Source organism: Ranitomeya variabilis, chromosome 4 (assembly GCF_051348905.1).
Source record: "Ranitomeya variabilis isolate aRanVar5 chromosome 4, aRanVar5.hap1, whole genome shotgun sequence".
NCBI classification, from domain to species: domain Eukaryota; kingdom Metazoa; phylum Chordata; class Amphibia; order Anura; family Dendrobatidae; genus Ranitomeya; species Ranitomeya variabilis.
Window position 1 is genome coordinate 658,397,329 of NC_135235.1, and position 17,994 is coordinate 658,415,322.

Sequence of the window (17,994 nt, forward strand, 5' to 3'; positions counted from 1 at the left end):
TGCTTTCTCAGAAGTCTTCTACTGGTCATCTTGTGCCCTGTGGTCTCCAAGAGTTTCTCTTCTTCTGAAAGAAATTATTCCATTGGTGACAGAGAACTTTTGCCCATTAAATTGGCCTTAGAGGAGTGGAGATATCTGTTGGAAGGAGCCTTACATCCCTTTGTCATCTTTACAGATCATAAGAATTTGGCATACATCCGTTCAGCGCACCGACTGAATCCACGACAGGCCAGGTGGGCCTTGTTCTTTGCCCGATTTGACTTTGAAATTCGCTTCCTGCCTGGAGAAAGGAACTTCAAAGCTGACGCTCTATCCAGGTCCTTCTTGTCGGTGGACACTGAGGAGGAATCCTCGCACATCATTGACCCCGCTAGAATCATCACACTTGCTACAGTATCTATGACCTCTTTACCTCCGGGTAAGACTTTCGTTTCTGAGAGGAACAGGAGACGTGTGTTACTCTGGGGACATGCTTCCAAGCTAGCGGGACATGTCGGTTTCAAGAAAACCCTTGATCTAATATCTCATTACTACTGGTGGCCGACTCTTTTGAAGGATGTCCAAGCTTTTGTGGTCTCTTGTCCTTCCTGTGCCAAGAACAAAGTACACAGGCGGCTTCCTTCCGGGCTTCTTCTTCCTCTTCCAGTGCCTTCTGCTCCGTGGCAACATATTGCAATGGATTTCTTAACTGATCTGCCTCGTTCCTGTGGTTGTACCGTCATCCTCGTGGTTGTGGACCGTTTTTCTAAAATGGCACATTTCATTGCTCATCCTGGTCTGCCTTCTGCTCCTGAACTGGCGAAGATTTTTGTTCAACATATTTTTCGCATTCATGGTCTTCCACAGCACATTGTTTCTGACCGGGGAGTTCAGTTTACCGCTCGTTTCTGGAGATCTCTCTGTAAGTCACTGAACATTTCGCTTGATTTTTCTTCGGCCTATCATCCACAGTCCAACTGCCAAGTGGAGTGTACCAATCAGATCCTGGTTACTTATCTCCGGCATTTCTCCAACGCTCATCAAAATGATTGGTCAGACTTACTACCATGGGCCGAGTTTTCTTATAATAACCACACCAGCGAAGCTTCTACCAAATCTCCATTTTTTGTCGTCTACGGACAACACCCTGGTCTTCCTCTACCAGTTACTCCTGTCTCTACTGTGCCGGCGGCAGATCTTCTGTCTAGAGAATTCTCCAGGGTTTGGCAGGAGACCAAGTCTGCTCTCGAACTAGCTCAGCATAGGATGAAGAGGCATGCAGATAAAAGGTGTCTCGATTCTCCTGTGTTCCATCCTGGGGATAAGGTCTGGCTTTCTTCTAGATTTATTCGCCTTAAAATCCCTTCACATAAACTGGGTCCCCGTTATATTGGTCCTTTCGAGGTTTTGGCACGTATTAACAACGTTTCTTACAAACTTAAGTTACCAAACTCTCTTCGTATCCCTAATTCCTTTCATGTATCTCACCTTAAGCCTGTAGTTTTTAATCAGTTTCACACCTCGACTCTTTCTTCACCTTCGCCTGTTTCCGCAGACAATGTTTTTGAGGTTAAGGACATTTTGGCCATGAAAAAAATTAGAGGTAGAACTTTGTTTTTGGTCGACTGGAAGGGTTTCAGTCCTGAGGAGAGATCCTGGGAGCCTCGGGAGAATATTCAGGCTCCTCGAATTTTAGCTAAGTTTCTTTCTGGCCTAAAGAGGAAGGAGGTATGTAAAGACGGGGGTACTATCATACCGCTGCTGCCGCCTCCCCAGTCAGCGTCTCTTCCTCCGCGCTCGCTCCCGGCCTCTGCTTCTCGTGCGCGCGTGCATACCAGGTTCAGTGCTGCGCGTGTGCACTTCTGATCTTCTGTCGGTCCTCCTCTTCGTCTCCTCTATGGTCCTGGAGGACTAGTACCCGGAAGTCGGTCCTCCTTATTGTCCTCTCTATGGTTCTGGAGGTCTGTTACCTGGAAGTGCTACCCTGCCTTTAGGTAATTAAACTGCTTCCTGCCATCCCTCTGTGCCTTGTTATCATTTGTTCCTTCAGGGGTTCCTGGCCGCTCTTAGTCTCTGTGAAGTTCGTTTTCCCTCTGACTTTGGGTTTATCCTGCTAGCCTCTGCGTTTCCTCAGTTCCTCCGCCAGTCCCTGCACTGCTGCAGTTTACCCATCAGTCCTGTTTCTCTGCAGTACTCACCTATCCTGTGTTCCTACTATCTCCGCCTCTTCTTGGTCTTCTCCCGTCCTGGTCCTCCAGCTTCCGTGGCGATAGTCCCTCACGGGCCTGCCAATAACTCTCCCTGTATAGGGGGCGGTCTATCTGGTCAGCTCGTCCGTGAGGGGTTCGTCGTCGCGGTCTAGAGGGTCCACTCTCCGTTTTCCCTCTTTGAATTGTCACACTCAAATAGGACTGCACTCGGGTGACGTCTGAGTGCAGCCTGATTCTTACAGCATAACACCAGTAAAGTGGAAATGCTCCTATATTTCATATGACAGATGACGCACCGGAGTGGGGCTTTTTTTTGTGTGTGTTGATGTGATGCTTTTATTGGTACCATTGTGGGGTGCATAACGTTTAGATCACTTTTAACGCTAGAGTCACATTTTTTGCAGTTATGTGAAGGCTTCTGTCTAAATCTGAGAAATACACTATTCAGGCCAAACTTCCGAAAGAACCATTCAATGTAATGAGGCAAATGGAGTCTCTTTAGACACTGAAAGGCCTCTGTTCTGACCAATGCCCATTTTTTTTAGAAGTGCACAAAAGGATAATCAATCATGCTTTTATGTATCCTAAAAAGATGGTACACCACCGGGAAAGAGGCCATACGGAGATCTAGAGGAAAGAAGGTTCAATCATCACTACAGACAGATTCTTTAAGTTGAGAACAGTGAGACTAACTGCCACAACAAGTTAGCGTCTGGTCATGCGGTTTTTGTCTTCCCCTGGATCAACATGTTAGGCTATAGGTTGAAACTGATAAAGTTTTAACCTTACTACTAAGAAAGTATTTAATGATCCTGCTTCTGCATAGGACAATAGTTTTACAGAATTATCTCAACACCTAGTGGAAATCATTATGAATTGTTGCAATCCTTAAAGGGGTGGTCTGAAACATAAATTCATTTTCATTCTACAGGTCTAACTATTTAACGTCATAGTCGTCTGATCAATTTTCTAATATAATGTAATTAAAAAGTCCCTATCCTTCCTAACTAGACCAATTGTTTAATTGTTTTTTAACTACTTCCTTTTTGATGATGCATTGTTTGAGAATCCCTGTGCATGCTGGGATTTTCAAACAAGGGTCATTAGAGGGCAGAGGCTACAGTCACTGGTGCAGCTTCTGTCCCCTCCCAGGAACTAAGTGTCGTCACTGTCCATCATTTCAGGGGCTGGGCTACTCGTTGCATTACTAAGCATGCGTCCATTGTCAGAATGCGCCAGTTGTCAATTCCAATGAATCCTCAATAGATTCTTGTCACTGTGTGATGTGCACAATGACAATGCGCTCTTTTGCCGACTCTGATCAGAATTAAAGAGCCGGCAGAAGAGCGCACTGTTAGTGTGCTTTGTAAAAGGATTACTTAGAATGCAAAGATCAGCAGCCCCTTCGCAAGTGGCATCACATGAGAGGGGGTGTGAGGCTATGCTGGTCTCTGTACACTGAGTATTCTTACAACTTGTACAGACAGTGCGCTCTGTTGCTGGCAAGAGAGCGCATTGGCCATGTGCAAATTGCACAGTGAATTTACTTAGCATCAGTTAAAATGGACAACCGACGCAGGGTCTAGCCCAGAACCTGAAATTAAAGGGAACCTGTCACCTGAATTTGGCGGGACCAGTTTTGGGTCATATGGGTGGGGTTTTCGGGTGTTTGATTCACCCTTTCCTTACCCGCTGGCTGCATGCTGGCCGCAATATTGGATTGAAGTTCATTCTCTGTCCTCCGGAGTACACGCCTGCGCAAGGCAATATTGCCTTACGCAGGCGTCTACTATGGAGGACAGAGAATGAACTTCAATCCAATATTGCGGCCAGCATGCAAGGAAAGGGTGAATCAAACACCCGAAAACCCCGCCCATATGACCCAAAACTGGTCCCGCCAAATTCAGGTGACAGGTTCCCTTTAAGGTCACTGATGACTCTTCGTTTCACAGACGGGTCAGATGCTGGGGAAGTGACGTCCATATTGTAAATGCTGCAGTGTCCATATTGTAAATGCACAAATTGTGTTATCACTATAATAGTATAATTGAATCCATATTTAAGTAGAATTTTTGTTGAAGTAGGTGAAATGGAAAAAAAAAAAAAAATCTAAATAAAATAGTAGCAGCTAGTGACATAGAAGAATATGTGCCTTCTCTGCATTTAGTGGTTAGTACTCACCTGGGCGGTTATCTGCAGGAATCTCCTCTTCACACCGCTCATCACCCCTCACATATGTCTCCGTAGTATTAATATGGCTCAGATCTTTACTCTGAAACAAATAATGTAAAAGTCACAGACAAGATGGAGAAGTCCCATCTATGATCAGCTCTAATCCTGCCATCTCCTCCGTTCTCATTATTATCAAGTATAAAACATATAATACTGGTGGATAAAACAAGACTGAGCACAAGATCTTCACAGCTGTCTACACATCATAGGAGAGATCTCATGACACCTTCTCTCCATCTACCTGATGATCCTGAGGAACATTGGTATTTTCTTGTTTACAGTCCTGTGGAAGAAGAGGACGGGGACAGCTCTCTGGTGTTGTCCTCTTACTGGATAGAACTGGAAGAAACACATACAAGGACTGAATTCATTTTTTACATACAGATAATTATAGGCCGTGTGTATTTAGTCCTGTTATTACCTGGTGATGTGAGGAGCTGGGGAACCTCCATCATGACGTCCTCGTACAGATCTTTGTGTCCTTCTAAATACTCCCACTCCTCCATGGAGAAATAGATGGAGACATCCTGACACCTTATTGGAACCTGACACATACAATGATACTGTCATCTCCCCGATCCCTTCATAGTGTTACAGACAGTACAATGCCCCAGCATTCCCAGCAGTGTCACCTCTCCAGTCAGCAGCTCAATCATCTTGTAGGCAAGTTCTAGGATCTTCTGGTCATTGATGTCCTCATGTATCAGGGGATGAGGTGGAGGTCCTGTGATCGGGCTCATGGGTCTTCCCCATCCCTCAGACACAGGGGTCTGACAGCGCTCACTAGAGGTCTTCTTCACTACTGTGTAATCCTGGTTATGGAGAGACACATTAATAAATCTCACTACAGACATTTCCAGAGTCCTCACCTCTCCAGTTCTGTCCATCTGTTATTCCCATAGATAAGAATGATGTAATGTGACGTCATCAGAATCTCTCACCTCTCCAGTAAGCCGGAAGAGGATCTCTAGGGTGAGGTATAATATCCTCTCTTCCATATTGCTTCTGTCCCTATCCATCCTTGACGGGTCAATCAGGAACATTTTCTGAGTGGATCCGATATTGTGGGGACCTGAATGGGAAGAAAATGAGCTGATGTAAACTGATGCTCAGAAAGATTGCACTCAAACTGGTAACAAAATACAACTCAATCTGTCATGGTCAAAGCAAGATATTTTGGTGCCCTGGGCAAAAAAGGAAAATGGCGAATCCTCTCTTCCAATTACAATAATTAAGCATGTAAACCAATTGAAAAGTGCGCTTTCACAAATTTTGGTAATGCGACAACCCCTTTACATACGGTATTTACTCTTCAACTCCAGAAATTAAAGGGAGTTTGTTAGCACAAAGTGAAGGTCCTCCTATGAATGACAGCCACAGATTGAGCTGCAAAGGAGAACCTCAATTATAGTACTTGCAGCTATAATGATTTTGTTGAACATAGTATAAGCCATAAAAAGATTGCAGGTTTAAATCCCCTAGAACTAAATAATAAAATAAAAATATCTATACTGTATTTTGCGGATTATGAGACAAACACCAAATTTTGGGCAGGAAAATAGGATTTTTTTTTTAAATAAAACGGTAGTGAGTATTATAGTCTGCTTTTATGGTAGCTTACCTTGCCTATGCAGCATCAATAGTAAAAAGATCTCATGTTAAAAATAATAACAAAAATAAAAAAATCATTATATACTCACCTTCTGTCAGCCCCCGGATCCAGCCCAGGCCTTTCCCGCTCCTCACGACGGTCCGGTCCATGCATTGCGGTCTCGCGAGATGATGACGTAGTAGTCTCGCGAGACCGGTACGTCATCATCTCGCGAGACCGCAATGCACTCTTGGGACCGGAGCATCGCGAGGAGCATTGGTAAACACCTGGGCTGGATCCAGGGGGCGACGGAGGGTGAGTATATAATTATTTTTTACTAGATGGTGGCCCGATTCTAATGCATCGGGTATTCTAGAATATGTATGTCCACGTAGTACATTGCCCAGGCACTAGTATATTGCCCAGTGACGTAGTATATTGCCCAGCCACGTAGTATATTGCCCAGCCACGTAGTATATTGCCCAGAGACGTAGTATATTGCACAGCCACGTAGTATATTGCCCAGCCACGTAGTATATTGCCCAGCCACGTAGTATATTGCCCAGAGACGTAGTATATTGCACAGCCACGTAGTATATTGCCCAGCGACGTAGTATATTGCCCAGCGACGTAGTATATTGCCCAGTGACGTAGTATACAGCACAGAGCCACGTAGTGTATTGCCCAGTGACGTAGTATACAGCACAGAGCCACGTAGTATATTGCCCAATGACGTAGTATATTGCCCAGTGACGTAGTATATTGCCAAGTGACATAGTATACAGCACAGAGCCACGTAGTATACTGCACAGCGATGTAGGATACAGCACAGAGCCACGTAGTATATTGCCCAGCCATGTAGTATATTGGGCAGTCACGTAGTATATTGCCCAGCTACGTAGTATATTGCCCAGCCACGTATGTCACAGGTTAAAAAAATAAAAAATAAACATATACTCACCTTCCGCAGGCGCGTTGTAGTTCTGTCGCCTGTGTGGGGTGCAGGCGGCAGCTTCCGGTCCCAGGGTGTGATGACGTCACGGTCACGTGACCGTGACGTCATGGCAGGTCCTTTTCGCGCAAGCGCGCAGGACCTGTGATGACGTCGCGGTCACATGACCGTGTCGCGGTCACATGACCGTGTCGCGGTCACATGACCGTGACGTCACGGCAGGTCCTTCTCGCACAGGACTTGTGATGACGCCGCGGTCACATGACCGTGACATCATGGCAGGTCCTTCTCCCAGACCATCCTTGCCACTGGAACGTGCCGCTTGCATGGACCGGCCGGAGCATCGCGAGGAGCAGGAAAGGCGGCGGAACGTGAGTATCTAATGATTTTTTTTTTTCTTTTATTATTTTTAACATTAGATGTTTTTACTATTGACGCTGCATAGGCTGCGTCAATAGTAAAAACTTGGTCACACAGGGTTAATAGCGGCGGTAACGGAGTGCGATACCCGCGGCATAACGCGGTCCGTTACCGCCGGCATTAACCCTGTGTGAGCCTTGACCGGAGGGGTGTATGCGGGCGCCGGGCACTGAGTGCGGGGAGTAAGGAGCAGCCATTTTCTTCCAGATTGTACGCGTCGCTGATTGGTCGTGGCAATGGTCGTGGGCGTTTTGCCACGACTAATCAGCGACTTGGATTCCATGACCAATGAATATCCGTGACAGACAGAAGGACAGACAGACAGACGGAAGTGACCCTTAGACAATTATATAGTAGATTTTAATTATTTTTTTAACAGGGATATGGTGCTCATATTGCTATATATTACGTGGGCTGTTAGATACTGCATGCACTGTGTTATATACTACATCTCTGTGCTATATACTATGTGGACTGTGCTATATACTACGTGGCTGCGGTATATATTACGTGGCTGGGCAATATACTACATTGCTGTGCGCTATACTACGTGGCCTGCGTTATATACTGCATGGGCAGTGTTATATACTACGTCTCTGTGCTATATATTATGTGGCTGTGCTATATACTACGTGGCTGTGCAATATATTACGTGGCTGTGCAATATACTACATGGCTGTGCTATATATTACGTGGCTTGGCAATATACTACGTGTCTGTGCTATATACTACGTGGCTGGGCAATATACTACGTGGCTGGGCAATATACTACGTGGCTGGGCAATATAATATGTGTCTGTGCTATTTACTACATGGGCTGTGCTATATACTATGTGGCTGGGCAATATACTACGTGGCTGTGCTATATACTACGTGGCTGTGTTATATACTACGTGGGCCCACTGAGACTCTTTCGCCTGGGGCCCTCAAAAACCTGGAGCCGGCCCTGGCTTCACTGATTGGTCACGCCCGGCCGCGAACAATCATCGACAGTCGCAGTCCACCCACGAATTGGCGCGGAATTTGAACCACGCTTCGCTATATGGTCGCACCCGGCCGGCCGAATCCTTTGCATAAATTGCATTATTCTGAGAACTTCATAAATAAACTACATACATATTCTAGAATACGCAATGCGTTAGAATCAGGCCACCATCTAGTATGTATATATATATATATATATATATATATATATATATATATCTACTATATACTTGTCTAAGGGTCACTTCCGTCTTTCTGTCTGTCTGTCCTTCTGTCTGTCACGGATATTCATTGGTCGCGGCCTCTGTCTGTCATGGAATCCAAGTCGCTGATTGGTCGTGGAAAAACACCCACGACCATTGCCACGACCAATCAGCGACGCGTACAATCTGGAAGAAAATGGCTGCTCCTTACTCCCCGCACTCAGTGCCCGGCGCCCGCATACACCCCTCCGGTCACCGCTCACACAGGGTTAATGCCGGCGGTAACGGACCTCGTTATGCCGCGGGTAACGCACTCCGTTACCGCCGCTATCAACCCTGTGTGACCAAGTTTTTACTATTGACGCAGCCTATGCAGCGTCAATAGTAAAAACATCTGTTAAAAATAATAAAAAAAATTAAAAATCATTAGATACTCACCTTCCGCCGCCTTTCCCGCTCCTCGCGATGCTCTTGCCGGTCCATGCAAGCGGCACGTTCCGATGGCAAGGATGGTCTGGGAGAAGGACCTGCCGTGACGTCACGGTCATGTGACCGCGACGTCATCACAAGTCCTGCGCGAGAAGGACCTGCCGTGACATCACGGTCATGTGACCGCGAGACGGTCATGTGACAGCGACATCATCACAGGTCCTGCGCACTTCCGCGAAAAGGACCTGCCATGACATCACGGTCACGTGACCGCGACGTCATCACACCCTGGGACCGGAAGCTGCCGCCTGCACCCCACACAGGCGATAGAACTACAGCGCGCCTGCGGAAGGTGAGTATATGTTTATTTTTTATTTTTTTAACCTGTGACATACGTGGCTGGGCAATATACTACGTAGCTGGGCAATATACTACGTGGCTCTGTGCTGTATACTACGTCGCTGTGCAATATACTACGTGGCTCTGTGCTGTATACTACGTCACTTGGCAATATACTACGTCACTGGGCAATATACTACGTCATTGGGCAATATACTGCGTGGCTCTATGCTGTATACTACGTCACTGGGCAATATACTACGTCGCTGGGCAATATACTACGTCGCTGGGCAATATACTATGTCGCTGTGCAATATACTACGTGGCTGGGCAATATACTACGTGGCTGGGCAATATACTACGTGGCTGGGCAATATACTACGTGGCTGGGCAATATACTACGTGGCTGGGCAATATACTACGTCACTGGGCAATATACTACGTGGCTGGGCAATATACTACGTGGACATACATATACTAGAATACCCGATCGGGCCACCATCTAGTATATATATATATATATATATATATATATATATATATATATATATATATATGTATATATACTGTATGTATCCTTTATATACTACAGCAGTTATGGAGTGGAGCCAGTAGATAGTGGTGTTGTCTGACCGCATGCAGAGTTCGCAGAGCTGGGCTACATTGCAATGTGCAGGATCTGTGAGGCAGCAGTGTGGACAGCGACGGGTGGTGAAATCTTTGCCTGCATTGTAAGCAGAGCTGCTGGGACACATCTACAGCCCCGACTGTACACTGGCATCGTCATGTGGGGCCATTATATTGTACGCAGCATCATGTTGGGCCATTATACAGTACGCAGCATCATGTGTGGCCATTATACAGTATGGAGCAATGTGTGGCCATTATACAGTATGCAGCACTGTGTGGCCATTATACAGTATGGAGCACTGTGTGGCCATTATACAGTATTGAGCATCATATGGTGCCATTATACAGTATGGAGCACTGTGTGGCCATTATACAGTATGGAGCATCATGTGTGGCCATTATACAGTACTAGAAATAGGCCCGATGCTATTGCATCGGGAGTGCAGTGAAAAAATAGACGTCACCGCTATTTCCCACGCAGGTGCAGTAACAGCCATGTTGTTACCATGCATGTGCGGGTAGATCGGGTAAAGCGCGCAGTTGTGGCAGTTACTGCGCATGCGCAAGAATAGCAGTGACGTGAATATCACTTGAGCAGGCACAGTTCGAGGCCTTGCGGCCTCGAACTGCGCAAGTGACACTGCCGTGGTGCCTTATGGGATTCGGGGACAGCGGCCGGAAGTCCCAACTGGGGAATATTATATTATATGGAGCATCATGTGGGGCCATTATACACTATGGAGCACTGTGTGGTTATTATACAGAATTGAGCATCATGTGTTGCCATTATACAGTATGGAGCATCATGTGTTGCCATTATACTCTACGCAGCATCATGTGGGGCCATTATACATTATGGAGCACTGTGTGGCCATTATACAGTATTGAGCATTATGTGTGGTCATTATACAGTATGGAGCACTGTGATGCCATTATACAGTATTGAGCATCATGTATGGCCATTATACAGTATGGATCACTGTGTGGCCATATTTTTCTCTGTTTATAATTATTGTTTATGAAACAGTGTGATCAGCAGTGCTAAATGTGTGTGGTTGGGGCGTGGATATGTGTGTGACTAGTTGTGAAATGGGTGTGACTAGTTGCGAAATGGGTGTCGTCAGGGCGTGGCCAAAAATTTGCCACGATGCGCTGCGCACGCCACTACCTTTTTCCCTCTTTGCCTTATTCAAAAGTTGGGAGGTATGTTCAAATAACAACTTGTCCCAGAAAAATATGACTTCAAATGGAGATAAAAAAATACAAAAGTTGTGGCTCTTGGAACAAAGAAAGCAAAAAACAAAAGTGCAAAATAAAAAAAAAAATCTAGATCCTTAAGAGGTTAAATTATTCTGCACGGAGAAAACTAAGTACCCATTAACCACAAGGAGCCAGAGAAAAGCAGCATGCCAGTCAGTTCTGTCAGGGAGATGATAGAGGAGAAGACATGTTATAAAGAGAGAGAGCCTCCTCCATTTTCTCTGAGGTACACTGAAAGAGAGATACTCCTCCATTTTCTCTGAGGTACACTAAAATGCCGGAGCCACACTAGCGTAGAATACGGACGAGTGCTATCCCGTAGAATGTAAGTCCGCAAGGACAGGGTCCTCTCCCCTCTGTACCGGTCTGTCATTGTAATTTGGCTTACTGTAAACGATATCTATAACCCTGTACGTAACCCATTTTCTCATGTACAGCACCATGGAATAATTGGTGCTATATAAATAATAATAATAATAATAATAATAATATGCGAGAAAACATTGCATAGCACTCGGACCACTGTTAATCTATGGGGCAGCTCACATCACCGTTTTTTTCTCGGGCGTATTCGAAGTGCGAATGAAATCACAGCATCTGCAATTGTATGCGTATATCACCCGAGTCTCGCCAATGCAAGTCTATGGATGCGAGAAAAAAATCGGACACCACACGGACCATCACTGTGACTTGCAACAAATAAGCACACATTTTCCTCAGTTCAGCTCATTGAGCCATTAAATTCATTGGAGAAAAGCAGTGTGAAATGTAAAGCCATACGCATGTCATACAGATTCCATACGGATGTCATACGGATACATAGATACAAGGAAATCGCATCATCACATTGCAAATGCAGTATACACGGATGACCATATGGAGAACATTTGTGCATCTCTCGGCCGAGAAAATCGGACTAATTTTTCATATGTTAAGTGTAACTCCGGCCAAAGAGAGAACGTAGTCCATTTTATCTGAGGTACACTAAAAGAGAGAGCCTCCTCCATTTTATCTGAAGCACACTAAATGAGAGATCTTCCATTTTGAGGTACACTAAAAGAGAGAGCCTCCTCGATTTTTTGGGCCCGGATGGGATACACCCCCGAGTACTGCAGGAATTAAGTACAGTCATTGATAGACCATTAGTTTTAATCTTTAAAGACTCCATAATAACAGGGTCTGTACCACAGGATTGGTGTATAGAAAATGTGGTGCCAATATTCAAAAAGGGGACAAAAACTGAACTCGGTAATTATAGGCCAGTAAGCTTAACCTCTACTGTGGGTAAAATCCTGGAGGGCATTCTAAGGGATGCTATACTGGAGTATCTGAAGAGGAATAACCTCATCACCCAATATCAGCACGGGTTTACTAGGGACAGTTAAGGCTACGTTCACATTTGTGTTGTGCGGCGCAGCGTCGGCGACGCAACGCACAACGCATGCAAAACGCAGCTTTTTGTGACGCATGCGTCCAATTTTGGCATGATTTTCGGCGCAAAAAAAATGCATCATGCAGCGTCCTGTGCGCCCTGACGCTTGCGCCAAAAATGACGCATGCGTCACAAAACGCAAGACAACGCATATCCATGCGCCCCCATGTTAAATATAGGGGCGCATGACGCATGCGCCGCCGAACCTGCGCCCGACGCAACGCAAATGTGAACGTAGCCTAACTGGTTCATGCAGCTTTACATGAACACCCGAGCCTTACACTATGGCTCGTCCAAATAACGAAAGCAATTGTTACCATCCACCTCTCGTGTCTCCCCTTTTCCTCATAGTTTGTAAGCTTGCGAGCAGGGCCCTCATTCCTCCTGGTATCTATTTTGAACTGTGATTTCTGTTATGCTGTAATGTCTATTGTCTGTACAAGTCCCCTCTATAATTTGTAAAGGGCTGCGGAATATGTTGGCGCCATATAAATACAAATTATTATTATTATATTATTATTAGGGACCGTTCCTGTCAGACTAAGCTGATCAATTTCTATGAAGAGGTAAGTTCCGGACTGGACCAAGGGAACCCAGTGGATGTAGTGTATATGGACTTTTCAAAAGCTTTTGATATGGTGCCACACAAAAGGTTGATACATAAAATGAGAATAATGGGGATAGGGGAAAATATGTGTAAGTGGATTGAGAGCTGGCTCAGGGATAGGAAACAAAGGGTGGTTATTAATGGAGCACACTCGGACTGGGTCGCGGTTAGCAGTGGGGTACCACAGGGGTCAGTATTGGGCCCTTTTGTTTTTAACATATTTATTAATGACCTTGTAGGGGGCATACAGAGTAGAATTTCAATATTTGCAGACGACACTAAACTCTGCAGGGTAATCAATACAGAGGAGGACAATTTTATATTACAGGATGATTTATGTAAACTAGAAGCTTGGGCTGATAAATGGCAAATGAGTTTTAATGGGGATAAATGTAAGGTCATGCACTTGGGTAGAAGTAATAAGATGTATAACTATGTGCTTAATTCTAAAACTCTGGGCAAAACCGTCAATGAAAAAGACCTGGGAGTATGGGTGGATGACAAACTCACATTTAGTGGCCAGTGTCAGGCAGCTGCTACAAAGGCAAATAAAATAATGGGATGCAGTAAAAGAGGCATAGATGCTCATGAGGAGAACATAATTTTACCTCTATACAAGTCACTAGTTCGACCACACTTAGAATACTGTGCACAGTTCTGGTCTCCGGTGTATAAGAAAGACATAGCTGAACTAGAGCGGGTGCAGAGAAGAGCGACCAAGGTTATTAGAGGACTGGGGGGGTCTGCAGTACCAAGATAGGTTATTACACTTGGGGCTATTTAGTTTGGAAAAACGAAGTCTTTAGTGTACCTCAGATAAAATGGAGGAGGCTCTCTCATTTATTGTATGTTAGATAAAATGGAGAAGGCTCTCTCTCTGTGTACCTCAGATATAACTGAGGACGCTCTCATATAGCATACCTCAGATAAAATGGAGGAGGCTCTCTCTTTTAGTGTACCTCAGATAAAATGGAAGAGGCTCTCATTTAGCGTACCTCAGATAAAATGGAGGAGGCTTTCTCTTTTAGTTTACCTCAGATAAAATGGAGCAGGATCTCTCATTTAGTGTACCTCAGGTAAAATGGAGAAGGCTCTCTCTATCTCTCTGTGTACCTTAGATATAACTGAGGGCGCTCTCATTTAGCATACCTCAGATAAAATGGAGGAGGCTCTCTCTTTTAGTTTACCTCAGATAAAATGGTGGAGGCTCTTTCTTTTTGAGTACCTCAGATAAAATACATAGTAACATAGTTATTAAGGTTGAAGGAAGACTTTAAGTCCATCTAGTTCAACCCATAGCCTAACCTAACATGCCCTAACATGTTGATCGAGAGGAAGGCAAAAAAAAACCATGTGGCAAAGAGTAAGCTCCACATTGGGGAAAAAAATTCCTTCCCGACTCCACATACGGCAATCAGACTAGTTCCCTGGATCAACACCCTTATCAAGGAATCTAGTGTATATACCCTGTAACATTATACTTTTCAAGAGAGGCATCCAGTCCCCTCTTAAATTTAAGTAACGAATCACTCATTACAACATCATACGGGAGAGAGTTCCATAGTCTCACTGCTCTTACAGTAAAGAATCCGCGTCTGTTATTATGCTTAAGCCTTCTTTCCTCCAGACGTAGAGGATGCTCCCTTGTCCCTGTCACCCGTCTATGATTAAAAAGATCATCAGAAAGGTCTTTGTACTGTCCCCTCATATATTTTCACATTAAAATAATGAGGTACACTAAAAGAGAGAGCCGCCTCCATTTTATCTGAGGTACACTAAATGGCCGCAGCTTATATGTGAAAAATGAGGAGACAGATTCCCTTTAATATTTGGTTGCACACCCTTTGGAATAAACGACTGCAATCAATCGCTTTCTATAACCATCAGCATGCTTCTTACACTTCTCAACTGGAATTTTGGACCACTCTTCTTTTGAAAACTGCTCCAAGTTTCTCTTATTTGAAGGGTGTCTTCTCCCAACAGCAATTTTAAGGTCTCTCCACAGGTGTTCAATGGGATTTAGGGATCCATGCTTAGTGTGGCACACCTAGACACAGAATGCAAACATTGAGTCAACTTCTCTCCTTTCCGTTTGGTTCCAGGTGTAATTTTTATATTGCCCACACCTGTTACTTGCCACAGGTGAGTATGAACGAGCATCACATGCTTGAAACAAAGTTGTTTACCCTCAATTTTGGAAAGGTGCCAACAATTTTTTTTATGTGTGGACAACAAAGCAACACGAAGCTGTAATGCAATGATCACAATGAGTGAGTCACTCAGTGTAAGGACCAGATTTGCCAAACACTAGATCAATGTTACTCCGGATCCTGAAGACTCATCAACAGGTCAAGTTTTCACAATATCCTTAGTATTTCACAGGTGATAATTTTATCACCTTCTCAAACATTAATTCCATTACCTATGCAATACTAACATATCCATATCCAGAAAACATGACCTGTTGTGGTAGGTATTGAGGAGTAGAGTTGAGAAACACTGCTCTAGGTGCTTCCATACAAGCGGCCCCCACCGTTTCGGTCAGCACATCCCTCGCAGTCACTGGCTCTCTGTAATACTCCTGCTATAGTGATGGGTTGTTCGCAAAGTAACCGAGACAAAGAGGCGGAACCCTGGTGTGATCGATGGGAGCCAGCACCCCAGTGAGCCGCAAAATTCTCTGAATGGCTCTCACTGGGTGTAAAAATTAGGGGTACTGGCCCACCCAAACCAAACTCTGCCCAATCATCAAAGTAATTGGCTAACTGCAAGTAGGTGGAGTTTCTGCCACAGGTGGGTGGAATTTTGGTCATGTGTGGGTGGAGTTTTGGCCATGGGTGGGCAGGGCAACGTCATCAGCTGTTGTGAACACATACTTAATAAGGATCCATTTAGGATCCAGCTTTTTTGGCAACCAGAGCCAGATCACCAAAAGAGCCGGACTTCACTTTCCTGCTAGTAAATCTACTAGGTCACAGGACGTCCAGCATTCAGCAGAGCTGAGCGGCGACTGCTCTTCAGTAGCAAATCTCACTCTCTGCTGCCGGGACAGCGGCTCACAGAGTGCAAAATGCTCATACACCTCCACGACTGTGATCTTTCCCTCAGGTGTCAGTCTCATTTGTATATATACACACACGAGACTAATTTTAAAGCGTAAAAGTGCAAAGTCGACAGTGGACCATTCCCTATTACTACAGACCCTCTCATCCCTTGGTATCACGGACTTGGCCCTATCTTGGATCTCGCCATACCTAACAGACCGGACATTCAGCGTCTCCCACTCACACTCCACCTCCTCACCTCCCCCCTATCTGTCGGAGTCCCACAAGGTTCAGTCCTAGGGCCCCTGCTCTTCTCCATTTACACCTTCGGTCTCGGACAGCTCATAGAATCTCACGGCTTTCAGTATCACTTCTATGCTGATGACACACAGATCTACCTCTCTGGACCAGATATCACCTCCCTACTAACCAGAATCCCACAATGTATTTCATCATTCTTCTCCACTAGATTTCTAAACAGAACAAAACAGAATTCATCATCTTTCCCTCATCTCACTCGACCCCCGCAACGGACCTATCCATTAAAGTAAATGGCTGCCCACTCTCCCCAGTCTCACAAGCTCGCTGCCTCGGGGTAATCCTTGACACTGATCTCTCCTTCAAACCACATATCCTGGCCCTTTCCACTTCTTGCCGCCTTCAACTCAAAAATATTTCACGGATCTGTACATTCCTTAACCTAGAATCTGCAAAAACTGTAGTCCATGCCCTCATCATCTCCTGCCTTGACTACTGCAACCTCCTGCTCTGTGGCCTCCCCTCTAGAACCGCTCCAATCTATTCTAAACACTGTGGCCCGACTAATTTACTCACTATTCCCCGGCCTCTCCCCTCTGTCAGTCCCTTCTCTGGCTCCCCATTACCAAAAGACTCTAGTTCAAAACCCTAACCATGACATACAAGGCCATCCACAACCTGTCTCCTCCATACATCTGTGACCTCGTCTCCCGGTACTTTCCTGCACGCAACCTCTGATCCTCACAAGATCTCCTTCTCTACTCCCCTCTTATCTCCTCTTCCCACAATCGCATCCAAGATTTCTCTCACGCATCACCCGTACTCTGGAACTCTCTACAACAACACATCAGACTCTCAGACTCTTCTACCGTGGAAACCTTCAAAAAGAACCTGAAGACCCACCTCTTCCGGCAAGCCTACAACCTGCAGTAACCACTGATCGACCAAACCGCTGCATGACCAGCTCTATCCTCACCTACTGTATCCTCACCCATCCCTTGTAGATTGTGAGCCCTCGCGGGCAGGGTCCTCTCTCCTACTGTACCAGTTATGACTTGTATTGTTTAAGATTATTGTACTTGTTATTATGTATACCCCTCCTCACATGGAAAGCGCCATGGAATAAATGGTGCTATAACAATAATTTTCAGGCATCATTCACACTTGTTGAGGCGTTAATGCAGCTTCTATCACTCGGAGGAAAAATAACTAAAAAATATGTATGATTCCTAGACAGTGGCAACAAAAAAAGCACCGAAATAGTCTCAGCACTGAAGGGGTTACTGCCCCGCCCAGTATTGGGGAATCTCCAGCACCTACCTCCACCTGCAGAGCCGCACACCACATATATGGCTGTTCTGTGCGCACAGGACCTGTGATGAGGTCACAGGAGGGGAGGAGTCAGGGGTCACATGATCAGGGGC

General features: G+C 45.2%; 1 protein-coding gene and 1 long non-coding RNA gene across 2 annotated transcripts in view; both read right to left on the bottom strand.

Moving 5' to 3' along the window:
• Positions 1–17,994, bottom strand: part of LOC143768181 (uncharacterized) — a 124,002-nt gene that overhangs the window by 48,707 nt on the left and 57,301 nt on the right. The window contains exon 9 of the mRNA XM_077256871.1: positions 4,371–4,461. Coding sequence (XP_077112986.1) covers positions 4,371–4,461 — 91 coding nt within the window. The remainder of the gene's footprint in view (positions 1–4,370; positions 4,462–17,994) is intronic.
• On the bottom strand, positions 5,368–17,950 carry LOC143767511 (uncharacterized). Its single transcript, XR_013213718.1, has 3 exons — positions 17,891–17,950; positions 15,168–15,315; positions 5,368–5,493 (listed from the first exon to the last, which is right to left on the bottom strand). It is a non-coding gene; the product is annotated as an uncharacterized LOC143767511 (long non-coding RNA).